The sequence below is a fragment of the Kryptolebias marmoratus genome, linkage group LG7 (genome assembly GCF_001649575.2).
Source record: "Kryptolebias marmoratus isolate JLee-2015 linkage group LG7, ASM164957v2, whole genome shotgun sequence".
Classification (NCBI taxonomy): Eukaryota; Metazoa; Chordata; class Actinopteri; order Cyprinodontiformes; family Rivulidae; genus Kryptolebias; species Kryptolebias marmoratus.
Window position 1 is genome coordinate 12,691,536 of NC_051436.1, and position 13,245 is coordinate 12,704,780.

The 13,245-nt window shown below is 45.7% G+C and overlaps 2 protein-coding genes across 2 annotated transcripts in view; both read right to left on the bottom strand.

Annotated features, from left to right (window-relative positions):
- The window catches only part of stim2b (stromal interaction molecule 2b), a 55,058-nt gene extending 48,500 nt beyond the window's left edge, over positions 1 to 6,558 (bottom strand). Inside the window, exon 1 of the mRNA XM_037976735.1 lies at positions 5,329 to 6,558. Coding sequence (XP_037832663.1) covers positions 5,329 to 5,443 — 115 coding nt within the window. The 5' untranslated portion in view covers positions 5,444 to 6,558. The remainder of the gene's footprint in view (positions 1 to 5,328) is intronic.
- Positions 6,559 to 9,762: 3,204 nt separating this feature from the next.
- tbc1d19 (TBC1 domain family, member 19) overlaps positions 9,763 to 13,245 on the bottom strand; it is a gene marked incomplete in the record, with an annotated part of 30,320 nt that continues 26,837 nt past the window's right edge. Inside the window, 3 exon segments of the mRNA XM_037976589.1 lie at positions 9,763 to 11,660; positions 12,655 to 12,725; positions 12,809 to 12,924. Of these exon segments, the coding sequence (XP_037832517.1) occupies positions 11,586 to 11,660; positions 12,655 to 12,725; positions 12,809 to 12,924 (262 nt within the window).

Consider the following 13,245-nt stretch of genomic DNA (forward strand, 5'->3'; position numbering starts at 1 on the left):
ATATATATATGATTATATATGGTTGTGCTTGCGTCTTTGTGTGTTGAGAACTGTAAGAACAAATAATCCTTCATTAGCACCCTCAATAAAATGCTTAGCACCCCCTCAGCACCTGCAGAAAAAAATCTCTGGAGCCGCCACTGACTAAACGGATGTGCGTTTTAGGAGGGTTTCGTCCGTACAATAATGAGTGGCGGAGGGCGTGTAACGACTCAAACAATGAGATAATAAACAGGGACGACAGAGCTGGGAAAATCAGATATTCTGCAAGAAAAATAACAAAACTGCACCGATTTCGATTTCCAAAACCCGATTATAGCCTCAGTTAGAGCCTGTAAAGTCTTGTGTCGAAGCAGCTGAAAGAATCCAGCTGAGTTTAAGAGAAAAGGTTTGAGAAAACGACAGATAAAGAAGATTTTTTTTTAACTCAGCATTTCAATCACTGAACGCTCTGTTGAACTAAAACCCTTGTTTTTGTCGTATTGTGTTAAAACAAAATCAATGTTCATGAATTTTTTGATTTTTTCCCATTTAATATTTCTATTGTTATTAATTAGCCAAATAAGAGACTCTTTTTAGGTGGGAAAGAAAAATCCTAAAACATGGAATTTAAAAAAAATTTAATTACATTTGGGGGAGGTTCACAGAGCTCCACACTATATTGCTAATTCCATTCATTTATTTTCTCCTGTAATCCACGTTTAAATAAATACTTTGTCAGTTTTCTTAGTACTTCACGGTCAAGGCAGTTTTGTCATCGAGCAGACCTATCCGAAGGCGCGAAGTGGGCGGAGCAGAGTCGGGTCGATAATGATGATAAAACAGTCTTTAAATCCACTGCTGCCTTTTGTTACGTTCAGGATTCGAACTGTCGATGCTATTTATCAGTCAATGTCCCTTTAACCGCTTTAAAAACCGAACCCCTTTCAAAAGGGAGGAAAAACCAAAGTTACGAGGACACTTAAAAACCTGAGAGCAACTCGACGCTGTGAAGAAAACTCACACAGAGAGCGAGGGAGAGAGAGAGAGAGAGAGAGAGATGTGTTTTCATTGCCTGACACCAGAACCACTGAGAAGGCAGCTGACCTTTCCGGGGAGCCGTGTGGGAAATGGCTAACACTGCGGTGGTGTTTACTGACATTGTATTAAATCACCACGATCTCAGCGTCCAGTGCACTTCATTGTGTGCTGGGAGAGAGAGAGAGAGGGCCGCCGCCGCCGCCGCTCTCACACTGTCGCGCTGCTTTTGCAGAAAAGGGCAAGTGTGCTTTTTGCCTTAATAATCGATAAACTGTATATTCTGTTTGTTTTCAGTGGCTTGCTTCACACTCGTAAACACGCAGACCTGAATGCCTAACAGCTGTCTCAGATGAGGTTTATTACTTTCTCCGGCAGCTTCCAGCAGACGTGGGTGGACGTATTGGGTGAATATGCATATATAAATGAATTTAATGGCCTACATTTATAAGGCTGTGTGTGTGTGTGTGTGTGTGTGTGTGTGTGTGTGTGTGTGTGTGTGTGTGTGTCCTCAGTTGCAGGGCTGAGCTGTGTTCTGTTAAGGCCAGCAGCAGCACAGCACAGCACGGGGCACTTTTTGTTTTGTGAAAAAAAAGAAAAAAAAAAAAAAAGACTTAGAACAGAGCAAAAACAATGAAGCCCTTGAAATTAAGACTTGAAATTCACTTTGACGGGATTATATCTGGAACGACGCTGACGACGAAAGCTAATATTTACATCCGGGGACGTGTTCGAAACATTTCTGATAATCCGCTTGCAGGGGGGAATGTGGGCGAAGCAGGAAGAGGATTAGGATTTAAAAAAAAACAAAAAAACAAAAACGTTTCAGTAAAACAAGCAGCTGTGAGAAGCAGCTCATGGTTAGAAGAATGGCGGCAATATTCCCAAATTAGGGATGCTACATTCAATCGTCTCCGTCACAGGTGAACCGCTTCCGTCCTCCCATGAAGGTCGCCAGTATCTAAGTGTAGCTTGCTAACTCCTAGCGGTGGCTAATGCTGCAGAGGAACAAGATGAGGCGCCTCGGCTGGCTACCTGACGCCACAGGCCACGCCCCCTGACGCTGAGAGAAAGGGAGGGGTCAGTGAAGAGCACCGGAGCCTTTTGATTGACATCCGGTGTCTTCAGTAGAAAGAGACAGAGACACGAAGAAACGATAACGCCGATGAATGAAACTTATCGACCTCATTTTAATTTATCGTGCGATTGATTGATTTATCGTTTATCGCGACAGGCCGACCTTAGAGTTTCACTACAACCTGCCCACTGGTATGAGTTATTTTGCTAACAGGACAAACAAACACACACAAACAGAGGCGGGGCGTAAAAACACAAGCGATCCATTCCTATAGACGGGGTTTTTGTGTCAGGTAATTTGTTGACCAGGAGCAACTTTCTGTACTTTCCAGACGGTTACCTGGCAACAGATGTCAGACGAGGAAAAAGTCTCTAATAAGAAGGCATTTTTTAAAACTAAAATCTTCATGTTTTAGGTCGTGATCAACGCTCGCTTGAGTCTCCTTGAACAACTAAAAAGAAAAGAAAAACAAATCAATGCACGGCTGGTGTTAGAAGGACTTATGACTGTCACGTTGAGGTTAATTATTACATAAATGCAATTTCTGGTTATAGAAATCGCAGATGCCTTTGGTATCGTTAGCGAAACATCTTACAGTGACGGAGGCTGTGAAAGGCAAGAAACCAACAATCTGTCAGGCAGAGAAGTTCTGAGTGGAAAAACACTATTTTATGTCTGCTAGTAATGAAGCGGCTAAACGTGCAATTTAAAATTGGTTCCTTGTCTACGGTGTTGACACAACTGTAGTCCATCACTTGGGTTTAGGAGCCTTTTTTTAATGCCTGAATGAAAACTAGGCCAGTACGGTTTTGGATTCAACAAAAACTGTACAGGAAGTGAGGCTGAAAATGAACAATTAAAACAATTAAAAGCAGACAAAGTCTAAAAAAAAGCTTTTAAAAAGAGGCCGTCAGAAACCCTGATGAGACTAAGGGATTTTATCAAATTAATTGTTCTACATGCTAGCTTTCAGCTGCTCCCTTCTGCAGGGGTCACCACAGCGAGCAAACGTGCACAAAAGATCGGGCAACTGTTCAAGGCCCGATGCCTTTCCTGACGCAACCCGGACTCGAACCTGTGGCCTCAGGATTACAAGACCACCATACATGACCGCCTGACCGAGGACCGAACCCTGACCTGCCACATGTGAGGCGGATGTGCCAACCGTTGTCCAGGTGGATAAATCTAACAAGGCTGAGTCAAGTCCTGTGGACGGGTTCTTGGGCGTCTTTAAGTAGGTTCGAATGGAACTTGTGCATTTTCTCTGCGTAGGGGTCAGAGGTTAAGGTTAGGCGCCAGGGATTTGACAAGCATCAGCCTACCCTCAAACTACAAAAGATATTAATAATAAAACTCCCATAGATTAAGTCAGCCACCTTAAGGTGGGTACAAAGGGACTTGAGGAAGGCGTTTGATTTTTTCTTTCCTGTAAAAGTATGAATCCAGCTTGGCTGCCAATATCTGTACAAAACTAATAAATAATATTAGTGCTCCTGTTTGTTTCATAGTTATTATTTCACAGACATGTTGACAACAGATTACTGAAGATATTCAAGAGGCACCTTGGTGGCGAGTGCCATTTCTTGAAATATGTCGGTGCTGTCTGGAGTAGTCTTTACATTACTGGGAAAAACATCTGGTTTTAGAACATACCAGGTCGTTTGGTTTTGCGATATCGACATAAATGTGTCTCGTTTTAACGTTCCGTTCACAAATATGTACGTTACTTATCCCAAACTAGTAGACTGAACATGCTCATTCCACACTGAACATTAGAAATTCAGAAAACTAACAGAAATGAATGTTGCTCTACGCAGCATCACTGATATATATATATATTTTTTTTTTTTAAATTGTACGCATCATCATGTCTCTATGTATCGATGAATCTTCAGTAATGGCTACCAGCTGTGGAGCTGATGTCCGATTGTCCTCTAACCTGGTTTTACTAACATTCATCGACTCCAGGTTAAATTATACTTTCACCACTTTGGTCCTTGCAGCAGTTCTTGTCACGATGCACCCGCACCTCTGTGGGTACGAAATGACAGCGGTCTCCTCAGTGACTCGTGAATATCTTCACCGATCGCCACCGTGATAACTAAAAAACCCAAACAGGAGCGCTAACGTTCGCTGGTTTTCGGATAGATGAGAGCAGCACAGGTGGACACGGCGGCGCAGGGGTTAGAGCTGTCGCCTCCTATAGCTAGAAGGATCACAGGATCGCTTCCCGACCTTTTCTGTACTCTGGTTTCCTCCCACAGACCAAAAACATGCATGATAGCTCTAAATCTTTGCCTCGTCTGTCTCTATGTGTCCCTGTGATGGACTTGCGACCTGTCCAAGGCGTCCCCCCATGCCTCTCGCGCATTGACAGCTGGAGATAGGCACCGGCTCCCCCCCCTGCGACCCGGAAAGGAGAAGCGGGTAAAAGAAGATAGACGGATACAGGAGCCACAAATTATGCGCTGTAGACAAGGGGACAGACTGCTGTTGTGTTAGGGTCTAATTTATTGTTACTGTGCACTTTGGTCCTGGGGGCCATTTAAAGTGCTTTGTAAATAAAGCAAAAAGAAGTGGACTCCTGTATTCAACCCTGTCAGCGAAGGCAACACAGAGTGTGTGTGTGAGCATAATCAATACGGCCCAGTTAAAAACACATGCAAATAGATGGAAATCCTGCTCTCCTTGAGTTATGTCAACACGACAGGTGAAAAAAAGGAGGAACTAGAAAGAGGGGAGGGGGGCTGGATATCACCTCGTTCAGTAATGAGGATGACATTGCTTTGGTGTGGTGCAAAATAAATTTTAAAAAAAAGGGAGTCCTTCCACCACATTCTGGCAAATAAAGTAAACACTCCTGCCCTTCAGAGGATGCAGCCTGCATTCCTATCATGTCATGCATTCCTCTGCTACGTTACAGGAGGGAACAGAGGAGGAAGAAAAGGGGAAAAGAGGGGGGCATTTACAGGAAAAAATAAATAAATAAAAATCATGCATCAGTCTCCATCACTGCGCAGGGCTTTCCTCGGCTTTCCCCGAGAAAACCACCGGGGACACCGAGGACCCGAGGCGGGAGGGAGGGAGGAAGGAAGGGAAGGGAAGGGAGGGGAGGGGAGGAGAGGGGAGGGTGAATCCCGCATCCTGTACATGCGTAAATAAATAAATAAATACATCGGGATTTAATTAAATAAAGAAAGGAGGAGGAAAAAGCCGCGGGCGCCTCTCCTTACCTGTTGTGGCGACATTGGCGGCGTCGGACGCGCGGCTCGGCAGACACTCCGAGCCCAGTACCGCATAGATGACGAGTCCACGTAGCAATACATTCACCACGACCATGCAACTCATGGTGGAAGGGAGGCGAAAAAGGTGCGAATCCGTATCCGAGGCGTCCGGGGGGGGGGAGAGAGATTCAATTCCGACTTTAAAAAAAAAAAAAAGAAAATGGGGGTGCTGGGAGGAAGAGAGGGGGGACAAAATCCCCAACACGAGATGTCAGCAGTTGTCCACCTAGAATTAAATAATAATAATAATAATAATAATAATAATAAATGCACTGCCACCTGCGAATTACAAGGTGCTAGTTCATGTTAAGGCGAAAGTGCTTTAAAGGGAACAACTCTAGTAGCTTCTAATGGTTGTTTCAGAGGGGCTGTGAGCCACAACACACCAGCACCCCATGTTTCATTCCAGATGAAATGACTTTTAAAAAATCCAAAGAGCCTCCGGAGGAATCCTCCTGTCCGAAACTAACACAAATAAGACAATTTTGTTTTTTGTTTTGTTTTAACCCGCGGATATCCGGGACGAGTAAATAGTGTGTTCCTCCGCAGCGACGTGGATTCCGCCTTGTTTTAAACGAGCGTAGCAAATCCCATGGCAGGACCCAATTTTTTTTTTAAATAGATAAATAAATAAATAAAAATAAGCACGTATATTCCACTTCTTCCTCCGTCCGCGTCTCCTGCTCCGGCATCCGCCTACCTCCTCCCCGAGTGAAGTTTTTTTAAAGTCAGCTCTTCATGGCTCGCAGTGATACCGTATCCTCCTGTCATTTTATCAGCTGCTCGCCGGCTGATGGGGACCAGTAGAGGAAGGAGAAGAAAAAAAAAGCCGAGTGGGGCGGAAGTTAAGTATGCAAAACGACGCGAGGAGGAACGGACTGGAGGGAGGGAGAGAGAGAGAGGACTTTTAATTTAGCTTCAACTGCCGTCGCGTGCGGGACGCCGCCGCCCGTCGTTGCTCCTTGTATCCGGGTGGGGGGAATTCAGCGGCTGCCCCGTCGCACCCCACCGCCTCTCTCGCGCCGGCAGCAGGAGGGCGGCTCGCCGGCGGCAGGTGCGTTCTCGGGCCGAACCGCGAGGAGCCTCCGGGAACGGCAGCTTCTCGTGTTTTCCTCCCACCGTGACACAGCGGAGGACGATAGCCGCTTCATTGTTCCTTCGCCTCCCCACTCCTCCTCCGCCGGCCCAGCCAAGTTTTTTTTTCCTCCCCGGCCGAGCGCTCTGATTGGCTGGGCTGTCCCAACATGGCAGGATCTGATTGGCTGCCTCGCAAGGGGACGTTCTTTTGTGCTGTTTGAAGAGGCTCCGCGCGGAAAACAAACGATGCTAAACAGCAATAACGTGTTTTTTTTTATTAAATAGCACTCTTTAGGTGTTTTAGATGAAAAAGAATGACCCTACAAAAAGTATCCACAGCAAGCATAAGTCTAACATTAAAAAATATTAAGTAATTAAAGCAAGATATGCTTCCTGTACCAAAAACGGGGGACGAGTATTGAAAGTTAGCTTAGCCAGATGTGGGAGTTGAGACCAATTTTAGGCCTTTCTTAATACACAAAGTTATCTTTAGGATTAACTTCAGAAATAAATACATCTTTAAAAAATATATATTTGCCAACAGCCAGTTTGGGGCAAACTGTTAGATGTAAATACCTTAAAACTGAAATTCTGATCCTCAAAATTGTACCTTATTTTTTTCTTGTCCATGTGGAAAATCACAGATAAACAACAGGATTATGAAACATTACATTAGTATTTGTAGGAGCCATTTATCCTTTCATATCTGTAAAAACAGATTATTTGTTAGTATTTGTTGTTTTGTATTTGATTACAAAGGCCAGGTGAAGACTGTGGGAACCTATAAGTATGTGGGCAGGTGTAGGACCAGCATGCAATGGGGTGGGCCTATGTTTTTTTTGTTTGTTTGTTTGTTTGTTTGTTTGTTTATTTTTACCACAGCAGGAGAAGTAGTAGGAAGCACAGTTGCTTTGTTTGATTTGCCCCAATGATATAAACCAACCATCAAAAGGAAAATCATGTGGTTTGGACAATGACAATGACTTCCTTGCCTGCCTAATAATAACCTGGTTGCATCAACGGCCTTTTTAAGAATTTGAGTTTAAAAGGAATCACCACTGTAGTGTTTTTGGCAGTATTTCTAAAAGGGGAGTTCCCCGATCAGAAATTCCCACTCTTTACCATCCTAAAAAAAACTGTTTTTTTGTTCTTACGTAACCAGAGAATTGAGGGCTCATCGCTTCCAGGAAGTTTAAAACAAACGGCAACACTGAATATTATGAAACATTTTTTTTCACTTTTTGCACAAGAGAGATCCATCAGCGACGGGCAGCCTCGGCGTGACGACGGACAGAGGGCACGCTGCCCTGCAATGCAACGCAGCCGCCACCAGGAGGGACTGCGGTATGAGTAAACCACCACAGCAGGTACTTGTTTCAGGATAAACACACTCATGGGGGCCAAAGGAGGTGCACGGCTGATAGAAAGGGAGTCGGCCGTGGGAGCCCTAGTAAACAGGTGGCAGATGTAGCAGAAACCAGGAGAGGGAAAAGGAGGGGGGGGGGGCTGAGACGAAAGAGAAGAGCAGCATAATTCGATACGAGCCCCTCGGAGGGGGCGGCAGGGGACGAGGGAGGCAGCCAACGGAGGAGGAGGAACAGAGCAGATGCTACATGTGGGAGGACGAGGAGGACAGGGAGGGGGCGCCTCCGGTTACGTCCCCGCGCTGCCTTCCCTTTAAAATGACTGCTCCCCCGTCCAAACATTTACGCTGCCACTCAACCTGACAGAAGCGCTCTGTGAACAGCCGACCGAGGTGGACGCCATCAGGAGTTTCACATGTCTCGGTTTATTTATTTAAATAAACTTGACACATGACATCAGGCTGCAGAGGATACCGTAAATCAAATCAGTTGCATACAGTATACAAAAATAAATAAATAGGCAAACAGTAAACACAAACTTTTAAAAAGAAGGTACTCATTGCAAAGTAGGAAATCAAACATAAAAAGGTGATCCTGAGCTGTAGCAAATGGGGCAGTTTGAAAGAGTTTACTCCAGTTGTTCTCCCAGACATATCGATATGGAATTCTGAACTGCAGGTACGCACTGAATGTAAACAAAGCACTGTGCTTTAATCTGCTAAAAACCCACATGGACGCTTGAGTCACGGGATTTGACCTGCATCGTTGGCTGTAGTCTGTGTAGGTGAGCAAATGTGGCCGAACCGGACGAGCGTAGGATCTCGGCGAAGACGTTCAGGTGGAAAAATTAAGAGTGAATCTGCTGCCAGACACGAAAGAAAAGAGAACGAGTGAGACGAGCATTAATATTGGGAATTAAACGACAGCTGTGGTGTTGTGTGATGAAGTCAGGACATATGAGGACAGCAGGACAGAGGTGAGGTGTGCTGTAGGAGGGACAGATAGCTTCAACATGGAGGTGGGAGTGCATCAAGGATCTGCTCTGAGCCCCTTCTCGTTTGCTCTGGTGATGGACAGACTAACAGATGAGGTCAGGCAGGAATCCCCCGTGGACTATGATGTTTCCAGAAGACGTCATGATCTGTGGTGAGGACAGGGAACAGGTGGAGACGAGGGATGAAAGTCAGCCGTAGGAAGACAGAGTACCTGTGTGTGAATGAGAGGGAGGCAGGTGGAGCAGCGAGGCTACAAGGAGGTCAGAGGTCACAAAGGTGCAGGACTTCAAGGACTTAGGGTCGACTGTCCAGGAAAACGGGGAGGTGAAGAAGAGAGTCCAGGCAGGATGGAGAAAAGTTTCAGGAGTGATTTGTGACAAAAGGTTGGCAGCAAAGGTCAAAGGAAAGGTTTACAAGACAGTGGTGAGAGCAGCCATGTTGTATGGTTTGGAGACAAAAAGACAGGAGACAGAACTGGAAGTGATGAGCTGAAGATGCTCAGGTTCTCCTTGGGAGGGACGAAGATGGACAGGATTAGGAACGAGGTCATCAGAGGTACAGCACAGGTTGAAGGACTGGGAGCTAAAGTCAGAGAGGCCAGACTGAGATGGTTTGGACATGTGCAGAGGAGGGACAGAAGGATGTTAGAGACAAAGAGGAGACATATGGATGCTGTGAAAGAGGACAGGGAGCTAGTTGGAGTGAGGACAGAGTTAGATGGAAGAGGACGACTCACCGTGGAGACCCCCTGAAAAGGGAACAGCTGAAAGAAAAGGAAGAAAAACTAAGCAGGGCGCCATAAAGGTTCATTTTAAAATTTTGGTTCTTACTTGATGAATTACTTTTTTTGTCCGTCTTCATGACTTTGCAATGAGTACCTTTTTAAATAGATTCTTCAAAGTGCTCGGACTCCCAAACTGTAAAGAATGGCACTGGAGGAACTAAACTACGAAAGCTGAGACAGACTGCTTTATTAATGATGACTGGATGGTCCCAGGACCACAAATGAACTCTTCTGTTATCTTGAGAAACTTTGTTTTTTTTTAAATCTCATTTAAAAAAAACAAGCTCCGTTTTCTCGAGAGAACACGTTATCTAAAGAAAACCACCTTTGATTCCTGAAGGGTTTTATGTTACACCAAGTTTTATCACCCAGTCCCACAGTTAAAACCCTTGGATCTGATCAACAACTTTGGGTCCTTAATGGGGACATTTTCTGCTTGAATCAGTTTCCCGTCTGATTGTCCGGAGTTCTGACGAAGTCCCATTTTGTTTAATTGTGGTTATCAGGAGAAAAAAAAAAAAAAAACAGCTTTATTAGGTAAATATATTAACTAGGGGTGTAACGGTCCGTGTGTTCCTACCCAGACCGTACGGTACAGTGAACTGACGACGGATGTGTCAGTCACAGGACGGCAGAAAGGAAGCAGAGAAATATACCGTCTAAACGCTCTACGTACACGTGACACGGTTCGAGGAAAACACGGAGAAGCTCGTTTATTTCAAGCCAGCTGTGTGGGGAAAAAAAGAGCCACTGATCACAGAGACCGGAGGGGCAGCAGCTACGGCAGGCAGTTCTATCATTTAAGCAACTGCGGCAAGTCATCGGTGTATTTATCTAATATCCCAGGGGACGTTTTCAGAAAACAACCTTTGCTCTTTTTGAGATAACGAGACAAAAAAACTTCATATATTAACCTGTTTTTACAACAAAACTAAATCTGGTCTCTAAAAAGAGTGAGACAAGTAACTTATTTCAGGAAATAAGGCTTTGTTGTCTGGAGAAAATGGAATTATTATAACGAGAAAGCAAACTTCTCTTAGTCAAAACAACTAAATTAACCTGTTGTCTTGAGAAAAAGATTTGTTTAATAAGTTAAGAGGATATATTAAAAAAAAAGACAAGAACGGTAAGGACATAAATAAGTCAATATCTTGAGGAAACGAGCCATTCTGGGTCAATATAATTAAATATATTCAGATATTTTAGTGTCAAAATGAGACTTGTTTCTTATGAGATAACTTGTTTTATCAAGAAAACGACAATTTGAGATAGTGAGATGAAGTTTTTTGGAGTCAGAATGATTAAATATATTAACCTGTTATCACAGCACGAGACAACCTGTCATCTTGAGTTAAGGTCATCGTAATAAGTTTCTACAGATGTCCTCTTTGGGCTTCCGTACCAAGCATCCTTTAATATTACAGTCCCTTCGTGAACGCAGTAAAACGCGGGTAGTCTGCAGCAGTTAATCGCAGCTTCTCTCAGCGTGCCGGAGTAAAGCCGTGCATCAAATCATTCGCCGACGCCGCCTAACAGCGTAACAACAAGCGGGGCTGAATAAATTGCGGGAGCTAATTAACACATCATTAGCGGAGCTCGGAGACGTTGGTGCGGTTGCTTCCTGTCGCGCGCTGCTGCTGCAACACAATTAAAGCTTCGTGCACCTCATTGAGCTTCCCAGCTGATCCGAGCGCTGCCGCGCGGATCCTCTTCCCTCATGGCTTGGCGAGGCCGGCCTGGCCCAGCCGCTCTGTAGGGTTCACTTACATAATGCATGAGATCTAATGACATCGTAAAGGGAATTTACTATTTATAGCGCATTTGCGCTAAAGCCGGGTTTTGCCTAAACCGGATGAAGTGAGCCGGTTTTCCTTCACTTCCCTCCCGTTCGGCGGTGAGCGACGAGTCGTGCTGGGTGTGGTTTGGGACGCGGGGGGGGGGGACCCGGGTCAGGTCCCTGGTCGGGTCCCTTCATCTCGGCCATCATCAGATGGCAGTGGCGAAGAGAAAGATCTGGATGAGCGGCATAACCTTCAGAGTTGAGAGGTCGGCGAGGACAGCCTGCAGTGTGTTTGACAAAGAAAGGCCAAATCAGACCAAAATACTCAAAGACAAAAAAAGAACCACACAGAGCAACATGCACGATGATGATGATGATGATGAGGATGATGCAGGATCCCCTGGAAGCGACACTCCAAGCTTCCCTCCCTGTCCTTATGGAATCACTAGAAGATTAAATTTAGAGACCCTATCATGTTTAGAAAGACGGTTTAACGTTTCAAGCCGCGGGTTTTTCTAAATATAAGATGAGGAGCGGCGTGTTATGATATCTTCTCTCATGCAAGGCAGGTGGAAGATGAGCGAGCAAATAGTGCCCCCGCCGCAAGAGGAGGAGGAGGAGGAGGGCGGAAAGGGCAAAGAGTGAAGAATTTTCAAGAACTGGATTAGGGGTTAGCATAACAATGCGAGGCTAAACGCCATTTGTCTGCTTTGCTTTGACAACGCTGCAGCTCAGCGTCTAAGCACATCCGGCGGTGATCGGTGTGAACATTAAAGACCCAATATCCACCGCTGCCTTTCATTCCAGAGTTTGAATCTAAGATCGTCATGCTGAGAACTGACAAAGCTGTAGCCTCTTAAAACGTTAGGCAAAGTCTCGAGAGGTTTCGCGCTCGGAGCGTGCGTTGGATCGGCTTTTAGTCAAGTTAGACGTTTTGCTAACGGGCACACGCAGGCCAAAACATCGTCGTGGAACCATGTGCCTTTCGGCGGCGGGCGATTATTGGACGAGATCCCTTCAAGGTGCCGGGACGTGTAGTCTGAGGACATGCTGAGTCGGAGGGCCGGTACACGTGCTGCTGGGCAGGGAGGCGTGCATTCAGGAGACCGGGTTACTGGAACTGGTTATTAGTGGCTATTTGCAGCCTTCCGTGAGTATGTGGCATGGTGTGTCTGTCGGGGGTGCGTTTGGAGGATGAGCGATGGGCTGAGGACCAGACGGAAAGCTTCAAACACACCTGCGAACACGCTTAAGTCTAACGTGGGACGGACGTACCTCAGCTGAGGCCAGCGACGCCACCTCCATCAGGTTCTCGGCGCGGAAAGCGAACACTGCGGCCGCGAGAACTGTGGGGAGGGGGGGAGGTGGAGGAGGAGATGTTAACGGTCGAAGGAAGGGGAAGGAAACGGAAGCGTCAGAAACGACCTACCTGCCACCACCTCCAGCGAGTTGTAGCCGAGGATTCGGTCCCAGAGGAGCAGCAGCTGATCGGTGGAGAGGTACCCGGAGAAGGCCCGCACCATCCACTTGAAGGCTATACGCAGGCTGGGGGCGAGAAACGTCCGCAGTGAGCCCACATTGTGCTCAGCTAACGGACCGGGGCCGTCCTGCACTAAAATCATCAGAGTCCATGACCGAGAGGAGGCTGTGATTCAAGCCTTGGGCACAAGATGGCAGCAGCGCGTAGCTTCTGCGAAACCCGACTATGACTCTGCATACAGGTGCTGGTCATAAAATTAGAATATCATGAAAAAGTAGATTGATTTCAGTAATTCCATTTAAAAAGTGAAACTTGTATATTATATTCATACATTACATACAAACTCATATATTTCAAATGTTTATTTCGTTTAATTTTGATGATTA